Below are 23122 nucleotides of genomic sequence, written 5' to 3'. Positions count from 1 at the left end.
TTTGAAAGGTCCAGAGCAGAGAGAGAAAGAAGTAAGCTGGGCATGGCCAGGACTATTGGTGAGAGAGAGAAACTAGCAGGGGATGGAGAAGAGAGGAATCATAGTGAAAGGAGAGAGAGAGAGAGAGAGAGAGAGAGAGAGAGAGAGAGAGAGAGAGAGAGAGAGAGAGAGAAAAGAACAAGCATATCAAGAATAGAAGGGTTAAGCTGGGGAAGAGAAGGGAAGCCTGTGGTAAAAGTCAGTTACATCCTAATCCATTTTGGAAAATCTCTTAATTTTATGGAGCCTGAGCTCGAATTTCTCTCCAATCCTCCAAGAAAGCTTACTGAGGACAGGAAACCCTAGAAAGGATGAGGCTGGGAGTCAGGCCACGTCTGTGCCTGTTCTTGGACCTCCACACACCATTGGGAAGGAGATCCCTGCTTGTGGCTCCGCCTCCAATCAGGCTTGACTCTCCAACCATCCACAGTGTTGTGGCTCAAACCCAAGGCCCCACTGAGCTAGGCACTAAAATACAGCCCCAGCCCCTCGCCTCTGTTTAACTTTGAAGAACCCTGGGGCTGTTCCTAGCACAGTAGCTGAGGGAACACTTGACAGGGCACATTTGACCCTCTTTTAGCTTAGGCTGAACAGAACTCACACCTTTAATTCAACAGTACACCTCTTCAGAGAGAGACCCCATCTTCATCTGCCGGTTGGAGGCGAGTTCCAGGCATCCTGTGACCCACTTCCTGCCAGCCCTGGACCAGCGGCCCAGTGGAACAGTCTTATCGTTTTCCCTAAGGGAATTAATTATGCAGTAACGAAGCTGACCAGGGATGTTTTGGCCAACAGTTAATGATGAACCCATTTATCAGACTAAGGACCTCCTCCCGCATTTATTAAAAGACTATCATTTATTGTGTATATTTCCCAATATACACAAATTTTCCCCAGTTATGGTATTAAACCTATTCCCACTTCGTGTTCCCATTATATTGAATTTAGATCGGCTCAATCTTGAAGTATAATCCAGTAGGACTGGAGACCAAATGCCTAAGGTTCTGGGCAAATAATAAAGTGCTCATAAGCCTTTTGGCTCCTTAGATGGTTGATATTAATAAGGAAGAAACTTTCCAGAAGTCCTGGGTTTAATTCCCAGCAACTACATGGTGGCTCACAACCATTTATAATGGGATATGACGTCCTCTTCTGGTGTAGCTGGTGAAGGCAGCTACAGTGTAATAAAATATATAAAATAAATAGATAATTCTTTAAAAAAATAAGGAAAAAATTTTTTATTATTTTTTTTTTTCGGAGCTGGGGACCGAACCCAGGGCCTTGCGCTTCCTAGGCAAGCGCTCTACCACTGAGCTAAATCCCCAACTCCCTGGAAAAGATTTTTTAAATTAAGGGGGAGGCATATATGCCACAATGCTCGTGGAGGTCAGAGGACAGCTCTGTGGAGAGTTCTCTCTGTTCACCTTTACATGGGCTCCAGGAATCAAATTTAGGTGCCAAGGCTTGTGGCAAGCTGAACCATCTCTCCGGTCTGCAACCAATTTTTGACGTAAAAGAAATACGTTTGTCTCCAACGGTAATTTCAAGCTCTTGTCAGCTTAATCAGAGGGAGTCCATAACACATCCTCTTCTCAGGACTTCACAGTCAGCATCTACTGATTGCTCCACCCCACTTTTATGTAAACAAGCCTCTTTTTCTGACCCTGACATCATTTTTTATAACTCTTGTTATTCAAATATCTAACTCAGTTTCCCTTTGGGTGGGAATTCAGACTCCAGAAACTCACAATCAAACTGCCTTGTTATGCAAATAAAATTTACTTTCCTTGCCTAGTAAGAGACAAGATAGAACTTAGGTACAGACGAGACTGACACGGTCTGTACTGGCTTTGTCTCTTTCAAAGCAGAGTGAATATAAACTAAGGGAAATTCTGGAAAGGTCGAGGGGTTCCAGGGAAAGAACACTCACCTTAAGGACTTCCCTCAAGAGCAGACATCGGTGTAACCTGACTGCCCTGTTCTCTGAAAGGTCTCAGGCCTGGGAACCCAGTAATGTGGAATCTTAGGCACTACCAAGGCTGCTGGGCTGCAAGGAATCAAGTGAATTAGCCCTCAGCTAGCATTCAGGCACAGGGGTTTAGGTGTCCCCAGTCCACCTGGCCCTGCAGTTCCCAGCTTCAGTGTGTGCTGTTCTAAACTTGGTCCCTATGGCCACTCCTGTTGACACTGCCTGGCCGTACCAGCCTAAAAGTCTCATTCAAACCCAAGTCTCATGGGGAAGCTGTGATGGTTTTACAAGGCCTCTCAGTTCACACACGGCTGCCCCAGATTTGGTAGTCAAAAGAAGGTTTTGTGTGTGCTGTACTGTCCTCCAGACCCCTCTGTCCTCAAGACACTGGGCTAAGTGACAAACCTTCCTGTGTCCCGTCTGGTGCCATCTTCTGGGAAGTGCTGAGGCAGGAGATGCTTTCCTGCAGCTGGATGGTGCCGAGTGCGCACAGAGCTACAGCCTCACCACAGCTCTGTCGTAACCACAGCTGAGGCCCCTGCAGTTACGGGACCATGACTGGACAGACTTTGTGTGTAGCACAGTTGGTGACAGCTCAGAGGCTCCTCGGCATCAAAGGCTTCAGTGTGATGTATCCTAGTGAGTTAATGGTTATTTGCCCTCTGCCTGGCTTGAAAGGCCCAGGAGAAACACATTTTTTGTTTGTTTGTTTGTTTGTTTTGTTTGGGGGGGCGGGGTTGTTGTTGTTGTTGGTTGTGTGTATGTGTTTGCATATCATGTGCACATGTGTCACACATATATGTGTGGGTGCTTGTGCACAGGAGTCGGAGGGAGTAGGACTGAGTCACACCCTTGAGTTATTAGGGCTCCCAGGGTGGAGGCTGACCTCAGATGGGGACAAGGACTGCTTGCTCTGCAATGATATCAAGAGGGCAGGACAAGGGAAAGGGCCAGGGCTAGAAGACTGAGCATCAGAGCAGTGACCTGAGAAGCAATGGTCAGCTGAGGGCTGGGCCGGGACAAGGCTGTGGGCTTAAGAGAGGAGAGGCAACAGAGCTCAGTGAGTGACGGAATTTCTACCAAGCCTGATTGCCTGTGTTTGATTTCCAAAGGAAAGGAATAAACCGACAACCAAAGGTTGTCTCCTGACTTCCATATGTTTGCTGTCATATGAACACATACATCTAAATAAGTGGGCTTTGGGGGGTGGGTGGTGTTTTTTGGTTTGGTTTTGATTGGTTGGTTTTGATTGTTTTGGGTTTCTTTTAGATCTATTTTATTATATGTGAGTATGATCAAGCCAGCTCAGTCAGCCAACAGGTTCTCCAGAGCAGGATTAAAAAGAAAAACTAGACAATTAGACAGCACTGTAGCACGACCCCAGCCAGCTCTGAGGCTGAGGCGGATTGTTTTTTTCCAGTTTGCTTTTATACCACTTTAGGTACACGCAAAATGATAAGATCATTTTGGGTCAAGGAACAAGCAAGGCAATAAACAAAGTCCTTCAAACACCTTTCTGGGGGCTCATTAGAATGACCAAGGCGAAAGGACTGCCACACTGCCTCAGCTGAGCCGCTCTGAGCTTTGCATTAACGCAAATGTAAATGTTCTTAATCTGATCCTATTTCCTGAGTCTGAAGTCCAAGTCAGATTCCCGCAATTGAGTTTACTACTTTTTTTTTTTTTTTAAAGATTTATTTATTTATTTTGTGTATGTGGGTACATTGTCACTGTCTTCAGACACACTAGAAGAGGGCATCGGATCCCATGACAGATGGTTGTGAGTCACCATGTGGTTGCTGGGAATTGAACTCAGGACCTCTGGAATAGCACTCAGTGCTCTTAACTGCTGAGCTGAGCCATCTCTCCAGCCTGATTGGTTGATTTTTGAGACCAGGATTTCTGTGTGGCTCAGGCTTTTCTGGAATGGAATCTGTGGCTGGCCTCCAACTCAGAAATTCACCTGCCTCTGCCTCTTGAGTGCTGAGATCAAAGGTGTGCACCACCACTGCCTAACCCAAATGACTAGTATTTTATTTATTTTTTCTTTTCTTTTCTTTTTTTCAGAGCTGGGGACCGAACCCAGGGCCTTGCGCTTGCTAAGCAAGCGCCCTACCACTGAGCTAAATCCCCAACCCCATGACTAGTATTTTAAAAGCAGAGAGGACAGGGTATAAAACTGTTATCTGGGCCCAACTAGGATGTGTGGTGGGAGGACCTGTTATAGGACCTGACAACGCTAAAGATGGTTTTCTAGTTGTGCTCAGAGAAATAGTTGGGAGTGAAAGCTAGATGCAGCTGCTTGCTGAGGCCTAAGCAGACACTCCCAAACGTGAGGCCTGTTCCATATGTTCTGTGCCTGACGCCCCCGGGGTCATGTGATTCTACCGCACAGGCGCTGACTATAACCTGCGCGTGTTTTTTCCCCACTGTTGGTGCCTGTAGCAAAGAAGATGAAGGTCACTGACTGGGCCAGAAAACAGAGAAGGAAGAGATGTTAAGTGGCTCTCCTACCACAGGGGGGAGGGAGGGAGGGCGCTCACATGTTTTAGCTCCCTGCAGAGACTTCTTCTACCAATGCTCGAAGTCTAGAATGTTCAGTGCCCGTCCAGCCGAGGTAGCCCAGTGTCTATGAAAGTGTGAACACCAAGTGATTCCAGCAGCTAGAGCTCATTCCCTTCTTATTTATAGAGTGTTGTGTATGCATCGGTGTTTGTACGTGTGTGTACAAGTGTGCATGTGTCTGGAGATCAGAGGTCAGCATCTTCCTTCATCCTCTGCCTTTAAGATTTATGTGTATGGGTGTTTTGTGTGCATGTGTGTCTGTGTGCTGTGTGCATGTGTGTCTGTGTGAGTGCGTGTCTCTGTGTTGTATGCATGCTGGTGCCTGCAGAGGTCAGAAGAGAGAATCAGATCCTCTGGAACTGAACTTAGGTGTGACTGGCTTGAGAGCCACCATTTTGGTTCTGAACCTGGGTCGTCTGCAAGCTGAGTCATCCCTTCGGTCCCTTCATCTTATTTTTTGAGATAGAGTCTTTCATTGAACCCAGAGCTCCCTGATTTAGCAATATTGGCTGGCCAGCAGATCACTTTCCTAACCCTGGGGTTGGGATTCTAGACATAAGTTACCATGCCCAGGCCTTGTACAGAGGCGCTGGGGGTGGCACTCAGGTCCTCACCCTGGGGACTCAGGTCCTCATGCTTGTACAGAAGCACTTCACTGACTGAGCTTTCTTCCCAACCCTTCTTATTTTAGGCAGGGTCTCATGGGGCTGACGTCAAACTCACTGTTTCCTAGGCTGGTCTTGAACTTCCAATCCTCCTGCTTCTACCTCTAGGGGCCTGGCTTGAGTTGATTTTTCCAATGTTACACAGACAGATGTGGTTCACCATGCTCTGAGGCACAACCCAGACTCAAGCAAAACTATGCACGCACTCTTGCCTCTGTGCCCACCTGTGGCTTCAAATGTTCAAAGAACTAAATCTTTCCAGGATAGGGTGTGGCTATGCCCTGGGTGTCATCAGAACCTCTGCTCAGCTTATCAGCTAACCTTAGCAACTGTCCCCTAGTTCCTCTTTAAGGAAGGTATGTGCTCTCTAAATTGGCAATCTTCTGATAAGGCCCAAGGCCATCACCTGGGCCCTGATAATCAGCCTTTATATCTCTCCTGCTGGACTTTGCTTCCCCAGGGCCTGCCATGGAGCTGGCCCAGAGCTGAGTAAGTGAGGGTTAGAGCAAAGGAGGGAGTGTAAGTGGATGGATGGAGGGGTTGGTGGGATTAAAGCGATAAGTGGAAGAGCAGAAGGGGAAAGTGATGAGAGGAAGATGCATAAGCAGTGGGATCGTGGAGGAGGAAGGGGAGGATGGTGGAATGGGAAGAGAAGGAGGAAGAAGATAGTGGAAGGGGAGGAAGAAGAGGAATATGGTGGAAGGGGAGGAGGAGGAGGAAGATGGTGGAAGGGGAGGAGGAGGAGGAAGATGGTGGAAGGGGAGGAGGAAGAGGAATATGGTGGAAGGGGAGGAGGAGGAAGAGGATGGTGGAAGGGGAGGAGGAGGAAGATGGTGGAAGGGGAGGAGGAGGAGGAAGATGGTGGAAGGGGAGGAGGAGGAGGAAGATGGTGGAGGGGGAGGAGGAGGAGGAAGATAGTGGAAGGGGAGGAAGAAGAAGAAGATGGTGGAAGGGGAGGAGGAGGAGGATGGTGGAAGGGAGGAGGATGGTGGAAGGGGAGGAGGAAGATGGTGGAAGGGACAGATAAGGTGACTAAGGCAGAGCATGGTGGAACAGCCTCTAATCCCAGCAGAGAGGGGCAAGCAGGGCAGATGTCTGTGAGTTTGTTACTAGCCTGATCTACTGAGCTGTAGACCAGCCAGGGCTACAGAATAAGATTTTGTCTGTCTTTGAAAAAAAAAAAAAAAAGGATGATGGGTAAATTCCACATCCGGGGATATCGACCTTTGCTTTGCCTGGGCAACGGGTTTCCTGATTTAGCTTGTAAAACAGGCACCCCCTTTAAGAGTCCCACAAACTGAAATGTCTGAGGGACAGAGACAGACAATCCTGCCAGACTTCACTCCTTTCATGCTCTGACACTGGGCTAAACATTTCTACAGCGGCGGCAGCATCTTGCTTCATAAAGACAACAATATGGTTATGTAAGGAAAGTCTTTATCGTCACTATTTTCTAGCAAAGAAAATGGGCTCAGAGAAGCTACGTGAACTGTCTAACATCACACAGCACGTCTAGCAAAATGACATCATTTGAACTAAAAAATTGGCTCAAGCCAGCAAGATACCAGAGTCAGAGACTGGCCAACCCCAGTGAGGACACAGCAGGAAACCACGCTCACAGTGGGGCAGTCAGGATCCTGACTCCCAGGCCTGATATGGTATCCATTTTCCAGGGAGACCCCGAAAAGGACCATTCCCTTTGCTGGTAGTGTGTCCTTGCATTGTCCTGGTTCCCTCGGAGAAAGGCAAAATGTGGTCCAGGTGTCACCTCCCTGCTGGCCCTGCAGGATGTCTCCTGGCTCTTCACCCATAGGGGCAAAAGAACGTCACCACCCATAAGTAATGGTTAACCAGCCAGACACCTCATAAATAAGGAAGCCCAGCCAGGACTGCAGGGCTGTTACCACAGGATGCACTGGGCGAAAATACTAGGGGTGGGCATCGGGGCAGCCGCCCTCTTGGGGCTGGGGATCATCCTGGGGCACTTCGCCATCCCCAAAGCAACTGAACCTCTGGCCTCCAGTGCTTCAGACTCCCAGGACCTGGACCTGGCGATCCTTGACTCTGTAATGGGACAACTAGATGCTAGTAGGATCCGAGAGAACCTCCGGTGAGAAGTAGGTCTGCTCAAAGAAACCTGTTAGCTAGAGGCTTCCTCTGATAAACTCCACTCTCCCCTGCCCACCTGCAGAGAACTCTCCAAGGAACCACATGTGGCCACCAGCGCTCGGGATGAGGCCCTGGTGCAGCTGCTGCTGGAGCGCTGGAAGGATTCGGCGAGTGGGCTAGACACAGCCAAGACCTATGAGTATACGGTCCTGCTCTCCTTCCCCAGCACAGAGCAGCCTAACATCGTGGAAGTCGGTGAGGTCAAGCCCAGGGATGTCGGGGTGGTGAGAGCTGCTGCTCGGTGCACTGCTGACTCCGCCTTCTTACTCTTCTCAGTGGGCCCCAATGGGACGGTCTTCCACTCCTTCCAACCCTTCGAGAAGAATCTGACTGGGGAGCAGGCAGAGCCCAATGTGTTGCAACCTTATGCTGCCTACGCTCCCCCTGGGACCCCAAAGGTGAGCTGGAACACCCCTCCCCCCCATTATGATATTCTAGCTCTCCTTGGTTTTCGCCTCTCTCCCTCTAAAGCAGAGGCATCAGAGAAGTCTTCAAGTGGAGCCTCAAACCCCCTCCACTGATCTTACCCGTGTTGTTATTCCTATCCTCCATCAGTCATAGCGATCCCTGCCCAAAGCCTTGCGTAGCACATTAGAGAAGAGAGCAACTATCTTTATCTCCAGCTCTGGGTAAGGTGGGGAGACAGAACCAAGAGTCTTCTTGCTGCTAATCCATCTTTGTAGCCCTTTGTAATTGCCTTTGGATAAACCCGGGTACAGCTCTCTCCTTCTGGTCTCAGGGCCCCCTTGTCTATGCCAACCGAGGCTCGGAAGACGACTTCAAGAAGTTAGAGGCTGAGGGCATCAACCTTAAAGGCACCATCGCACTGACTCGCTACGGGAGCGTGGGGCGTGGGGCCAAGGTGAGTAGCATTCATCGTGCAGGGATCTGGGTGTAGGACCAGCAATGGACAGGAAAACAGGAGGAAGAGGACAGAGAGGAAACAGGAGTGGAAAGAGGAGGAGCATTAGTGTCACATGAACACTTGAGCTCAGCTCATGGTGCCTGGTACCACAAAGGCCAACAGGAGAGACACCAGAAGAGGGCATCGGATCTCTTTACAGATGGTTGTGAGCCACCATATGGTTGCTGGGAATTGAACTCATGACCTCTGGAAGAGCAGTCGGGTGCTCTTAACCGCTAAGCCATCTCTCCAGCCCTCCTCCTCCTCCTCCTCCTCCTCCTCCTCCTCCTCCTCCTCCTCCTCCTCCTCCTCCTCCCTCCCCTCCCCTCCCCTTCCCCCCTCCCCTCCCCTCTTCTGGTGCGTCTGAAGACAACAGTATACTTACATATAATAAATAAATCTTAAAAAAAAAAGAGAGAGAGAGAGAAAGATTGATTTATTTCTTTCATGTATGTGGGTACATTGTCGCTGTCTTCAGACACACCAGAAGACATCAGACCTCATTACAGATGGTTGTGAGCCACCGTATGGGTGCTGGGATTTGAACTCAGGACCCCTGGAAGAGCAGTCAGTGCTCTTAACCGCTAAGCCATCTCTCCAGCCCCTGTGAAAATTTAAAAACATTTTAAAAGTTCTTTTTAAACCTTTTTTTTTTTTCGGAGCTGGGGACCGAACCCAGGACCTTACCACTGAGCTAAATCCCCAACCCCTAAACCTTTTTTAAAAAACACTTTTATTTATTTGTTTAATTACTTTTTGAGGGGAAGATGCTCCTTCTGTGTGGAAACAGAGACAACGTTTAGCGGTGAATTCTTCCTTCTTCCATCTGTGTCCTAGGGTCAGGTTGTCAGGCTTGGTGACCAGGACATTTTTTCCTGTGATGCCATCTCGCCAGCCCAGGAATCGAGTCTTTAAGTTGTGTTTTATTCAGAGACTTGGTGATCTGTGAAAGTAGCAGGCTGAAGCCAGTTACAAACTGGCTTTTCAAAACAAACAAACAAAAGCCCCAGGCATTTCTAGCTGGGCGGTGGTGGCACACACCTTTGGTCCCAGCACTTGGTAGACAGAGGCAGGCGGATCTCTGAGTTCTAGGACAACCAGGGTTACACAGAGAAAAACCAAATCAGCCCAAATCTCCTGGCTGTGTCATTTCCTCCACAGCCAGGTTACAGAGTGAGAAGGCAGAGACACTAAGGCAGGCAGTTACTCTGCAGCTCAGTGGGCCCGGCCCCTCTGCTAACGGGGGCAGCCACACTTCTGAGATTTGCTGTGTTTGAGTCTCCTTTCTTCCTACTGTGTGCTCCTTCCCTGGGTGCTGAGCTCAGGCCCTGAGTCTGTTCAGTGTTTGCTGATACCAACTTTGTATCTAGGGCCTGAGGCAGGGTTAACTAAAACAAATAGACCTATGATATGATATGGTATGATATGATATGATATGATATGATATGATAACATAGGATATGTTACTAACATGTCCTATAAGCTCCTTCTGCCACACAGAGGACCCTGGGGCTCAGTGGATGGCCAGCCAGTCTAGCTGAATTGGCGAGTTCTAGATTTCAGGGAGAGAGTCTATCTCCAAAAATAAGGTAGAAGTGGGCATGCCTTTAATCCCTCAAGAGGAAGGCAGAGGTGGACAGATCTCTGTGAGCTCCAGGCTAAGCTAGGTCTATGTTGTGTTTTTCAGGTCAGTAAAAAAAAAAAGCCTGGCTCAGTGTCAGACACCTTTAATCCCAGCAAAGACAGGAGGATCTGCATGACTTTGAGACTAGCCTGAACCACATAGAGAGGTCCAAGGCAGCTCCATAAACAAAGCAAAAGCAACGACCCAAACAAACAAGAAATTAGGCAGAAAGTGATTGAGGAAAACACCTGTCACTGACCTCTGGCCTCCTATATGTGTGCACAGACAGAAGAACACACACACACACACACACACACACACACACACACACACACACACACACACACACACGAGAGAGAGAGAGACAGACAGACAGAGAGACAGACAGACTGACAGACATTGGGGTTGGGTGTTACCGGTAATTTAAGCTAACCACCCTGGTTAGTCCATCAACCAAGGTGATCTCCTGCTTCATCCTTTAGAATGCTAGGATTACAGCTGTGAGCTTCCGTGCCTGGTTTTTCTGTCAGCATTTTAAAGTCTGGAAGTTAAGAACATCGGCAATGTGCACCATTGTCACTGCCCCTGTTCAGCACCTCAGCATTGTTAAAAACCAACATTCTGGGGGCTGTAGAGACAACGCAGCTATTAAAAGTACATTCTGCTCTTGCTGAGGGCCTGCATTCAGTTCCAGATCCCATGTCAGGGGACTCACAACCACCTAAAACTTTAGTGCCAAGAGGATCTGGCACCTCTGGCCTCCTCAGGGACTTACACTTATGTATACAAACACACATACAGACACACACATACACACAGACACACACAAGTGAAAAAATAATAAATCTTGCAATGGAAATTCCCCTCCTCCCACCTCACTCCATCCCCCTTTCTTTTTTGTATTTTGAGACAGGGTTTTTCTGTGTAACAGCTCGGGCTGTCCTAGAACTCTATTTGTAGATCAGGCTGGCCTTGAATTTATAGAGATCTGAGTGCTGGGGTTAAAGGTGTGGGTCCCCACACCTGGTTTTTTGTTTTTGTTTTTTTGTTGTTGTTTTGTTTTTTTTTTTTTTTTTCTGAAACTGAAACTCTACTTAACAATTTCTCTTCACTTTGTACCACAGGCCTCTGATAACCTCAACTCCGATTTCTTTTGTAATTTTGATTGATGTGTATTAGTGTTTTGCTGGCATGTAAATGCAGTGCCCACAGAGGCTAAAGAGGGCATCAGAGTGTCAGATCCCCTGCAACTGGAGATGCTAAAGAGCTGCTGTGTGGGTGCTGGAAGCTACACCCAGGTCCTCTGGAAGAGCAGCCAGTGCTCTTAGCCACAGAGCCATCTCTCCAGCACCACCCACTTCCTTATTTTATTTTTTTTTAAATTTATTTATTCATTTATTATATGTAAGTACACTGTAGCTGTCTTCAGACACACCAGGAGAGGGCATCGGATCTCTTTACAGATGGTTGTGAGCCACCATGTGGTTGCTGGGGATTGAACTCAGGACCTCTGGAAGAGCAGTTGGGTGCTCTTAACCACTGAGCCATCTCTCCAGCCCCTTATTTTTTTTAAAATGATAAAGGACTTTAAACATTTGCTTTTTGTCTGTCTGTCTATGTGCCTGTCTGTGCATCCTTATGTTGTGTGGGTGCCTTTAGTGTCCAGAAGAGGGTGTCTGATTCATTTGAGGTGAAGTTTATTGTTGGTGGGGTTTTTGTTGTTGACTGTCTGTTTGTTGAGACAGGGTCTCTCTATGTAGCCTTGACTATCCTGGAACTTTCTGTGTAGACCAGACTCTCTCCCCTAATTCACAGAGATCTGCCTGCCTGTGCCCCCTGAGTACCGGGATACAGGTTATGCAAAACTGTGCCAGCAATATGTATTTTTTATATTTGACTTACTTAACCAGTTTAACATTTTAAGGTTTCTTGAGGTTGTTTGAGGACTTTATTCCTTCTCAAGGCAGACTAGCATCATTCCATTGTTGGACTGGGGATGTGGTCAGCTGGTAGAGTGGTTTCTTGGCATGTACGAGGCCCTAAAGTCTATTCCCAGCGGCCCATAAAACTGGATGTTGTAGCACATGCCTGTAATCTCAGCACTGGGGAGGTGGAGGCAGGAGGATCAGAAGTTCAAGGTCATCCTTGGATAAACCACCCCTTTCTTATTCATTCGTACCCTGGTGGACAGTTGGGCTGTTCACACTGTGGATGTCCAGACCAGTGCTGCTGTGAAGGGTGCACGTCTCTTCCTTTGAGACTCTGAGTCTCCGTCTGTAGCCGTGGCTAGCCTCAACTGCACAGCAATCCTTTGCCTCTGCTTCCTGAGTGTTGGTATTGGTAGGCTTTGGCCACCACAAATGACTTACATCTCACTCTTTTATACCTTGGTAGTATTCCACCACGGGATACCTACTTTTTTTTTTTTTTTTTTTTTTTTTTGCCAGACCATCCCCTAGTGGCCCAAGTAGTTCTACCATAAATGTTTTGGGCCAACACTACCTTGCTCATGGGAAGACAGCACCTCTGGTTTCCAGGTAGAGAGGAGAGGGGGAGCATAGGGCGTGTCCCCACTTGTCACTTACACATAGCTTGTTCTGCCTTCTGCAGGCCATCAATGCTGCCAGGCATGGAGTTGTCGGAGTGCTGGTATACACGGACCCTGGTGATATCAATGACGGGAAGAGCTTGCCTAATGAAACCTTCCCCAACTCCTGGGGACTGCCCCCTTCTGGTGTGGAGCGAGGCTCCTACTATGAGTATTTTGGGGACCCTCTGACTCCCTACCTTCCAGCCCACCCCGTATCTTTCCGCCTGGATCCTCATAACATCTCGGGATTTCCCCCAATTCCCACCCAGCCTATCGGCTTTGAGGATGCGAAAAATCTGCTCTGGTGAGCCTGTGCCCAGTCTGTCTTGACCCCAGACACCTGCAGATGCCAAACTTACCCTCACAGTCATTCTCTCCTCCCCAGTAACCTCAATGGAACATCCGCCCCCGACTCCTGGCAGGGAGCACTGGGTTGTGAGTACAAGCTGGGACCGGGTTTCGAGCCAAACGGAAACTTCCCGGCTGGCAGGTGAGGCAAGGCGTCTCTCTTCCCTCTCTTCCCCCAGTTCCCTTCTTCCCTTGACACCTTCTTACCCAACATTCCTTCTTCAGTCTTCGAGGCGGTCTCCCAGCCCTTTCCAAAATGGCTTAGTCTTTGGGGGAAGCTCACTGAAAGGAAATGACCCACCAGACCCCATGGGGTCTCCCTGCCCCTCCCACCCACTTCCCACCCAATTCAGCTACTACTACTTCCTTTGACCCTGCTCCTAGACCTGGGCAGTGCATTCCTGGCCCCTGTCCGCTTTCCCATCTGAACGTCCCTGGCCACCAGGTGTCCCCTCTTTACAAGCTAAGAAGGCTCCCAACCCAAAGAGAGCAGCTTTGCTTACTGCCTTTCTTGGTCCTACTGGGCAAACGACTGATGGTGTCACCTTCCCTCTCTTGCCTCACTTTCTTCTGAATCTGATAGGAGGACAGGAGAAGGCTTAAATTCTAATCTTATCCTTCGTCCCACCCCTAGTGAGGTGAAAGTGAGTGTCTACAACAGGCTGGAGCTGAGGAACTCCTCCAACGTCCTGGGCATTATCCGGGGGGCAGTGGAGCCTGGTGAGCCTGTTTGCACCAAGTCCTGCGCAAGTCTCCCTGGGTCCTGCCCTGGTTGCAGCCCACCTTGGCCTGCTCCCCCTCTGTTGTCCCTTCTCTGCCCCCTGATTCCAGTCCTCCCTTCAGATCGATACGTGATCTACGGAAACCACCGGGACAGCTGGGTACACGGGGCAGTGGACCCCAGCAGTGGCACTGCTGTCCTCTTGGAGATCTCTCGAGTCCTGGGGACCTTGCTAAAGAAGGGTGAGGCCATGCTCTCTTCTGGTCACTCCCCCAGAAGCCCCAGAGTCATTTCCTGCCCACTTCTTCTGTTTCCTTCCTCTCCAGAGCTTACTTGAGCCAGGCAGGAGCCCTGGAGGCATTAGAACCTGGGTGCCAGACCCTGGCCTTGGGAGCCTCAGGGCACAGTAACAGATTATTGATATATGCAGTCGTCCCCAAGATCCTTCTATGTGTGCTGGGAGAGTCAGGCCCCACAGGCTGCGAACATGATCCATCCAAGCTCTGCCCATAAGGTGCCTTGCTTTTAAAGCCAGGTCTCTCCATTCTGGAGACATTCCAGCACGGGAGACACTCAAGGGAAGGCATGGCTCCTCAGAGCAAGGAATCATAGCTAAGGAGGAAGCTGAGCGTCAAGGGATGCTCAAGGTAATGAGAGGAGAGGGCAGGAAGAAGGTTGAGGGCTTCTGTCTCTGGGTTGGAAAAGACACTTGTGAGATGAACTGGAGGGCTGTTAGCAACGATGGAAGGTCAAACAGATGTGGCAGATGCCAGCAGAGGAGGGCAGGTGTCAGCTGGGAGCAGCAGGTAGGTCCCTGGAAGACTGTGGCCAGCCAGTCTAGTCTACTTGGGTGAGTTTCAGGCCATGGAGCCCTCATCTCAAACAAGCAAACAAACAAACAAACAAACTTGGACAATCCTTTTCTGATGCATTTATTATAATTTAATCTCTCAAGTATAGGCAGAATCTAAATAATGGATTTATCTAAATAATAGATTGTCAGGAATTACTAATAACTAGTATGGAGTGTGGGCCCTCTAGAAACAAGAATGAAAACCAACAAAATCCCTAAGCTATGGACTGTACACACAAACGCCCTGGCACGGACACAGCACCTTGGCGATCTAACCCAGGACACACAGTGTGTCTCACTGTGTCCCTTTGTTTCTAACAGTGCCTTAGTCTGCTCTGTGTCTTTTGTTATATTTCCCTCAGCCTGGTTGACCTGACTGCCATCAGGTCATACATTACTGGCAAGAGAAAGTGTGGGATTAGTAGCTGCAAACATAATTCACGCTATATTTAATGCCTTTCTCTTCAGCCACAAGGTGAGTGTTAGGTGTGGTGGCTTATGTCTGAAGCTCAGTCCTCAGGAGGCTGTGGCGAGAGGCGTGCAAGCCGTTTGAGGCCAGTCTGGTCTACAGAATGAGTGTCAGAGCAGCCATGGCCACAGAATGAGACCCTCCCTATCTAATGAGTAAATACACCAGTGAATCAATAGGGTCTGGGGTTGTAGGTCAGTTGGTAAAGCGTGGGTAAAGTTGTAGGCCTAGCATATAGGAGGCCCTGGGTTTGGCAGAAGGAGCAAGAGAATCAAAGTTCAAGGCCATCCCAGCTACACAGTGAATTTGAAGCCAGGCTCTGATACAAAAGATGAGCTCTGGAATGGTAGCACATGTCTGTGATAGCAATACTGGGGAGGCTGAGGCAGGAGAATGGTGAGTTTAAGACCATTCTGTGTTACATAGGTAGTTCTGGGCCAACCAGGACTATATAGCACGACCCTGTTTTAGAAAACAACAAAATAAGAAACAGACAATAATGATCAGATGATCCAGCTGCAGCCAGAGGTGCAACAAAACAGGGAGCACGGAGCTGAGGGAGCACAGAGCTGAGGGAGCACAGAGCTGAGGCCGAGGGAGCATGGAGCTGAGGGAGCACAGAGCTGAGGCCGAGGAGCACAGAGCTGGGGAGCACAGGCTGAGGGGAGGGAGCTGACAGAGCTGAGGGGGGCTGAGGGAGCACAGAGCTGAGGCCGAGGGCGGAGCTGAGGGAGCACAGAGCTGAGGGGAGCTGAGGAGGGAGCACGGAGCTGAGGGGAGCACAGAGCTGAGGGAGCACAGAGCTGAGGCCGAGGGAGCACGGAGCTGAGGGAGCACAGAGCTGAGGCCGAGGGAGCACGGAGCTGAGGGAGCACAGAGCTGAGGCCGAGGGAGCACGGAGCTGAGGGAGCACAGAGCTGAGGCCGAGGGAGCACGGAGCTGAGGGAGCACAGAGCTGAGGGAGCACGGAGCTGAGGGAGCACGGAGCTGAGGGAGCACGGAGCTGAGGGAGCACAGAGCTGAGGGAGCACAGAGCTGAGGCCGGGGAGCACGGAGCCGAGGGAGCACGGAGCTGAGGGGAGCACAGAGCTGAGGGAGCCGGAGCTGAGGGGAGCACAGAGCTGAGGGAGCACGGAGCTGAGGGGGAGCACAGAGCTGAGGGAGCACAGAGCTGAGGGAGCACAGAGCTGAGGGAGCACAGAGCTGAGGGAGCATGGAGCTGAGGGAGCACAGAGCTGAGGGAGCACAGGGCTGAGGGAGTACGGAGATGATGAAGGGGCAAGCATCAGAGTCTCAAGGGTGTGGCTAGGGACTGTGGGCAGGTAGCCTGGAGGTGGAAACTGGGCCGCAGAATGCTGTAGGAGGCAGGGTCAGGCCCTGGGTAAATAAATCATACGCCTCTGGAACCTATGTCTGGATTTGCACCTGGCTGTGCTGCCTAGTGGCTATGACCTAGGGCAAGGCATTTAACTTCTAAGTGACTCCATTTCTTCAACTGTGAAGTGGGAAGACACTTTCTTTTTCCTTTATTTTTATTTTATGTGTATGGGTGCTTTGCTTTTATGATTGTCTGTGTACCATGTGCATGCAGTACTGTGAGGGCCAGAAGAGAGCATTGCATCCTCTGAAACTGGAGGTTGGAAGCCTCCATGTGGGTGCTTGGAGTAGAACCTTGGTCCTCTGGAAGAGCAGCCAGTGCTCGTAATGGTTGAGCATCTCTCCAGGCTCACCCTTCCCATCCCCCCATCACCCCTGTTGTCAGGTTGATTTGGGACAAAACTATTCAGCAACTACCAATCTATTAGCAACAAGTGTTTTGTGGGATATTTAGAGATTGAGGGTAGAGGATCAAATTTTCTCAAAGCAGGCCTACAATGGACCAGAGAGGAGGTGGGGCATTCAGGTCAAAAGAGGCCCACTGATCCAAGGATCTCAGGGTACAGTGTGTTGAAGGTGGGAGGCTAGAAAAAGGACTGTCTCCTGCAAGACTGGCAGAAGGGTGCCAGGTGGTGTGGTCTGACCATCTTTTCTAGCTCTTCCCTCCCTTCCATGTCCCCAGCCTACTCCCTAAGTCTCCTTGGGTCAGAGGACCCTGCCCTTCAACTCCTCATGGCTTCTTCTTCTGTCCAGGCACCTGGCGGCCCCGTAGATCCATCATATTTGCCAGCTGGGGAGCAGAGGAGTTCGGGCTCATCGGCTCCACAGAATTCACAGAGGTGAGTGAGCCTCACAAAGGAGTGAGTAGTAGGAGTCCTTGGATGGGGCAGCAATGGACTAATGGACTGATGTCGCTTGCCCTCTCTCCTACCCTCCCTTGGCACAGGAGTTCCTCAGCAAGCTGCAGGAGCGCACAGTGACCTACATCAACGTGGACATCTCTGTGTTCTGTATGGGAGGCTTGGCTAGCTGGGAGTGGGCTGGGAGAGGAAGGGACTGGGTCTGAACAGGCCCCCTTGCTTCCTCTCACAGCCAATGCTACCCTCCGGGCACAGGGGACACCCCCTGTACAAAGCGTGATCTTCTCTGCCACCAAAGAGGTACAAGGGGGTATGGGTGGATTATGCAGTATAGGGTGGGCAGGGCCGGAGCCCACAGGTCACATCTGGTTGTTGAGGCTGGGTTTCCTGAACCAGTGGATGTTCCTCTGTACCAGATCAGTGCACCAGGCTCCAGTGGCCTCAGTGTCTATGACAACTGGATCCGATATACTAACCGCAGTAGTCCAGTATATGGACTGGTTCCCAGGTGAGCCCATAAGTCAGATGGGTAGGGGGCCTATAGGCCCAGCTTGACTACCTGGCATCCCCAAGACCCCGTCTTCTTCCCTCGTCTAGCATGGGCACACTGGGTGCAGGCAGCGACTATGCCTCATTCATTCACTTCCTGGGCATCACCTCCATGGACCTTGCCTACACCTATGACCGGGTGAGTAGAGTCTTCCACATCACTCCCTTCCCAGCACTGCTGGTCAGATCTCAGGGAAGATCTAGTCCAGACCAGATCTGGTTCATTCACTAAACAGCTGTCAACTGTGTCTTAGTTTTGTTTCCTGTTGCTGTGACAAAAGCGACTTTGAGGAGGAAGGGTTTATTTTAGCACAAGCCCAGGTCCTGGTCTATTAGAGCAGGTCACAGTGGCAGGAGCACCAGAGAATGGAACACATTCACACTCACAGTTAAGAGCAGAAAGTAAGGAGTAGATGCTCAGTGGTTACTAAGCTCAGCCAATTTCTCCATCCCTGACCTAGGAATGGTGCTGCCCACAGTATGGTCCTGGCAGGGAGAAACACCAGCTCAGGACCCCAGACCAAGTTTCTAGCACAGAGTGACAGAGGGCAGGGAATATGAGATAAAGACAGGAGATGAAGAATGAGGGAGAAGGGGGAAAGGTATTTATTCTGAAGGACGAACAACTCTCTGAATAGAGACAGACAAGGTCCATAGGCAAATGGCGGTTTAAACATAAAAGGGGAAATCCCATGTTAGGATGAAGTGTTGAATTTTAATTGGGCATGCTAACTCGGTAAGCCAAAGGGGTCTTTTGATTGCTGGATTTCAATGTTTTGATAGCTGGACCTCAGAAGGAGGGAGTGGCCAAATAAGGGGATAGACCTTGGTGGCCAGCTTTAGGAATATAATCTAACAGCACTTAGATTAGCAAGGCAAAGGGAATCGGGGAGAAGGGCAGGGCCTGCCCAAGCTGGCCAGAGTCCCTTCAGTCCTCTCACCTCAGTAAATGTAATAAGATAGACTGACTCCCACAGACATTGCCACAGGCCACCCAGGACTTGTCCCAGGTGTTTCTAGATTGTATCAAGTTGACAGTTAAAACTAGCTGTTAGCATTGGGCAACACAGGCCGGCTTTCCTAGGCCTTGTTTCTGCTCATCAATAACCTGCATTGGCTGTATTGATTTGAAGTTGCTCCACCTTACTCATTCTGCAATGCTGTCATGTCCTGTTAGGCCTTATTCAGGACTAGGAAAAGACAGACTGCTGTCAATCAGTTGTAGAATGGCAGTGACTAAGCAGAACTGAGTGTGCAAACGTTTGTGTGGGTATCAGCACGACTTAAGAAATGTTAGGGAAAGATTCACTCGTGGGGATTGAGGTGGGAGCTACAGTGCATGCACCCTGTAGCTCGAGTGGATGCTCTCAATCCCTTTCCCCCTGGCTGTGCTGTCCTTGAGGTGGAGCTGGGATTCTCACATGCCCCAGGCTCACCCTATTTGGGTGCTGCCAGGCAGGCCAGTCCCTGACCCTCAGCTCCTCCTCTGAAGTGGAGCTTCTAAAGCCCACACGGTTCACATTGTGGCACTGTGGGTACCCAGATTTCCCACCCCAAGCCTACCCTACCCCCTCTTCCTTATTCCTCTAGAGCAAGACCTCAGCCAGGATCTACCCAACCTACCACACAGCGTTTGACACGTTTGATTATGTGGAGAAGTTTCTGGACCCTGGTGAGGAAGGGACAGGGGCATTCTGTGGCTGACAGAAGGATGGGCTGAAGATGCAGCCCTAGCCTTGTGTCCCCTCCATAGGTTTCAGCAGCCACCAGGCTGTGGCCCGGACTGCTGGGAGTGTGCTGCTCCGGCTGAGTGACAGCCTCTTCCTGCCCCTCAATGTCAGTGACTATAGTGAGACACTACAGAGTTTCCTACAGGCTGCTCAAGAGAACCTTGTCACCCTGTTAGAGAATCATAACATCAGTCTGGGTATGCACACCCCGACATGGAGTCTTGGGGAGCCCTGTATCCCCGGGCAGGGCTAAGCCAGGTGTTCCCTACCCAGGGCCCTTGGTGACCGCAGTGGAGAAGTTTAAGGCAGCAGCTGCAGCCTTGGACCAACACATCTTGACGCTGCAGAAGAGCAGCCCTGAGTGAGTGTCAGCAGTGGGCAGGTGCCTGGGAGGGGGCACTCGTGCACCAAGCCAGCAGCTGAAATGCTGGCTTGCAGAGTGACACACATGCTCTCCAGTCCTCTGCAGGTACGGATGGTCAATGACCAGCTAATGCTCTTGGAACGGGCATTCCTGAACCCGAGGGCTTTCCCAGAGGAGCGATATTATAGGTGAGCCTGTGCCAAAGCTCTGGGGAGGAGGGGTGAACAATTACCTCCCACCCTACACTGCTGTAAGCCCTGGCTTTCAGAGACCAGAAAGGAGTTTTATGCTTGCCTATTGACTGTGCTGAGTCCCAGGTAACCTCTCACTGACCCTTGCTTGCCCTTTCTCTTCAGCCACGTGCTCTGGGCACCCAACACAGCCTCTGTTGCCACATTCCCAGGTCTGGCCAATGCTTATGCTAGGGCCCAGGAAATCAACTCCGGAGCTGAAGCTTGGGCTGAAGTAGAGAGGCAGCTTAGCATTGCAGTAGTGGCCCTGGAGGGCGCAGCAGCCACCCTGCAACCTGTGACTGACCTCTAACCCTAGCCCTGTCCCTGGGGCCTTTTCTTATCTTGCACCTCTTGCACCTGTTTCTCTGGGTTATGTCCCAGTCCTTTCTGAGACCAGGAGTAGGTACAACCAGGAAGCACTCTAGAGTTTCTATAGCAACAGCTGGGAGTCCCTGGAGTTAAGGACACCTGCTCATGGTAGTGGGTGAATCTGGGGCCAAAGTAATATAGAGGCTAAGCCCTTGCTCAGCCTGCTTTCCTGTTCCTCTCCTCTATCTCCTCTCTTAACCCTCAAATAAACAAAGTCTAGACGTTCCTGTCCTTGTTTGAAAATCATAATGAGTTCCTTTTATTGTCTGGGAGTCGTGAAAAAGAGCCCTAGGTGTTCGGATCCAGGTCTCGTGGGAAATGAAACCGCTCAAGTGGGAGACCCAGGTCTGTGAATGTCCTTATCTTCCTCTGCCATGACCACTTCCTCCAGGGTGTGTCCCTGCAGCTTGCTTCCCACTAGTATGTGGCAGGTACCAGGGGATGGGAGTCCTTCCTCAGAGTACTGACCCCTCAGAAATATAACTCTATCTTTATCCAAGGTCAGTCCGTGGGCCTGGCACAGGTCCTGCGCTTCCTGGAGCCCATCCAGGGCCAGAAGGTGTACTATGAAGTCCAAAGGCAGGGTTTGTCCTCTGGGAGTGCTCAGGGCACGGGACAGGCGGGACAGGGCTTTTCGGCGGGCATAGCCAATGTGTTCCTGCACGGCGCAGCTCTGTAGGTAGGGCAGGGTCCGAAGCAGACGGAACAGTCGGGCATAGTTGTCTTCACGGAAGGCAGAGTCAACAGCCAAGGCAGTCTGAAGGGGTGGGCAGGCACGCAGGGCGGCAGGCAGCTGCAGAACCTCCTGCAGGGCTTCCACGGAACCTATACAAACAAGGATGCTCGATGCTTTCCGCATCAGGCGCAGCTCACATCCCATGCCCTCCAGCCCCACGCCATGTACACCTCTAGTTCCAGGCAAGCCCACTTCCAGAGCTTGGTTCTGCCTACCTGCCAATCTGTCATGTTCCCTCAGAGAGGCTAACCCACTTCTTCTCTCCTCTTCCAAGAAAGATCCAGTCTTTTTGAGGTGCCACAAGATCAGACCTCCTTCTGTCTAAATCCTTATGAGGCAGAAGTGGGCAGTGTTTTACATTTATATAGGGGCACGGCCAAAATAACTTGAAGGCTTGCCTGAGGCTGTCCTATAGTGCAGGCTATTATGCTGGACCCTAATTTAAGATTTCTGACTTAGGTTTCCCACTGCTGCTCAGTAGCAAAAGGATTTTAGGTGCTGGCTTCGCTACACTTTCTCTATCTGGAAAGGTCATTTTTTTTGAGGAAGACTCTGCACTAGTTTCCTTTCCAGGAAATCTTGGCCACTGGAACCTTGGGTCACTTTTGGAAATTAGTGAATTTAAGAGTCACTGTGTGTGTGTGTATGATCCAAATATACTGTATCTGCATATAAAAATCACCAAAATATCTGCCTGCCTCTGCCTCCAAAGTGTTCCAATACAAGGCACCTGTCAGCACGCCCACAGGGCTTTCTTATAATTAAGTAAACCACCCACAGAAGGGAACCTTTTAGCAACTCCTGTCAGATATATTTATGGGCCAGCCCACGGAGTAGTTCTTACAAATTTGGAAACTTTCTAGGTCAACTTCTCAATACTATCCTACTTTCTTCTACATCTACTATGCAGAAAACTGCCCAATTTGAGAATGACAGGCCTGGGGGGTCCCAGTCGGGACTCTTAGGAACTGACTTTCCCAAGGAGAAGCTATTGCTGAAGGATGGAAGCTACCGTACTCCCAAGCTAGAGTCTGCCGTTGTTGCTAGCTAGAATTGCTTCTCCCCGACCCCAAGCTCCTCGGGTCCCCGCACTTTGTTCTCCGGGATCCGACTCACCCAAGTTGTAGAGCAGAAAGAGGCCCTGAAAGGCAGCCTGGCGGGGGTGCGGGGCCTTGCCCCGCGCGTAGCAGCGCCGCAGCGAACCGAAGCCTTCTTGCACTTGAGTCTGAAGCAGCACTGGGTCCGCCACTCCGCGCGTCTCTTCAGGCCGCACCCGCGCCACCACGACCAGCAGCGTGGCCAGCGCCGGCTCCAGCACCGCCGCCGCTTCCGCGTCGTCCACGCCCTGCAGCGACAGATCCAACCGCACCGCCCGCAGGCGGTCGGCCACGAAGCTCGCCACCTCCGCGCACGACACGTCGGTGCGGTCGGCCACCTCACCCGCCAAGTAGCGCACGGTGGCCAGGAGCACTGGGGGCGGCCGCAGCAAGCTTGGCGGGGGCCGGGGTTTGCCGGCTGCCGGACGGCTGTACTCCTTCACTGTGCGCCTCGGGTCGGCTCGGGGAGCATTCCCACAGCCGCCTGGCTCAACCTCCAGTCGGTGCAGGCGGCGCTCGCGTTCGCGTCGGGCGCGCTCCGCAGCCGGACACATGTCTGGGCACAGGCCCATGGGCAGTTTGTAGTGGGACATGGCTGGGCTGTGGGTAGAGGATGCACACTCAGCATCGCTGGGCCAACGGAAGCGCGGTACTGCATCCTGCGGTGGGCTCGGGGAACAGGCTTGGGATCCAGTCTGGCTAGCACACCCCTCTTCACCCGGTTTTCTCGATTTGCGGCTCCGGCGGCCTTTAGAAACGCCTCCCATAATCCACCGCGCCTGGCTTCGGTTTTTCTCCTTTAAATCGTCCCATGATGCACCGGTTTGTAGTCCAGCCATGAGGTCACACCTCCCCAGGCCTGGGATTTGCTAGTTTAGCTTTTTGTTCTTA

The 23122-nt window shown here is 50.8% G+C and overlaps 2 protein-coding genes across 2 annotated transcripts; one reads left to right on the top strand and one right to left on the bottom strand.

Annotated features, from left to right (window-relative positions):
* Window positions 1-7137: 7137 nt before the first annotated feature.
* Window positions 7138-20644, top strand: Naaladl1 (N-acetylated alpha-linked acidic dipeptidase like 1). Its single transcript, XM_032891082.1, has 18 exons — window positions 7138-7348; window positions 7430-7602; window positions 7684-7805; window positions 8147-8269; window positions 12546-12829; window positions 12911-13015; window positions 13508-13593; window positions 13717-13836; window positions 17047-17132; window positions 17240-17303; window positions 17386-17453; window positions 17570-17661; window positions 17751-17841; window positions 19293-19374; window positions 19456-19629; window positions 19706-19793; window positions 19892-19984; window positions 20153-20644. The coding sequence occupies exons 1-18, from the start codon at window positions 7149-7151 to the stop codon at window positions 20337-20339; spliced, it is 2238 nt and encodes a 745-aa protein (XP_032746973.1). The 5' UTR covers window positions 7138-7148; the 3' UTR covers window positions 20340-20644.
* Window positions 20630-23044, bottom strand: Sac3d1 (SAC3 domain containing 1). Its single transcript, XM_032891081.1, is given in 3 exon segments — window positions 20630-21223; window positions 22251-23022; window positions 23024-23044. Coding segments are annotated over 3 exon segments (1290 nt in total). The 3' UTR covers window positions 20630-20726.
* Window positions 23045-23122: the final 78 nt, after the last annotated feature.

This window comes from Rattus rattus, chromosome 2 (genome assembly GCF_011064425.1).
Source record: "Rattus rattus isolate New Zealand chromosome 2, Rrattus_CSIRO_v1, whole genome shotgun sequence".
Lineage (NCBI taxonomy): Eukaryota > Metazoa > Chordata > Mammalia > Rodentia > Muridae > Rattus > Rattus rattus.
Note: the sequence above shows the minus strand (reverse complement) of the source record. Positions and strands in the feature narration are given on the sequence as shown.

What these genes read in the sequence shown, in the direction of transcription:
- Naaladl1 (XM_032891082.1), top strand. Translation starts at nt 7,149, where the DNA reads ATGCACTGGGCGAAAATACTAGGGGTGGGCATCGGGGCAGCCGCCCTC. An exon ending in GCCTAACATCGTGGAAGTCG is followed by an intron (nt 7,603 to 7,683) that starts GTGAGGTCAAGC and finishes TACTCTTCTCAG; the next exon opens with TGGGCCCCAATGGGACGGTC. An exon ending in GGGGACCTTGCTAAAGAAGG is followed by an intron (nt 13,837 to 17,046) that starts GTGAGGCCATGC and finishes TCTTCTGTCCAG; the next exon opens with GCACCTGGCGGCCCCGTAGA.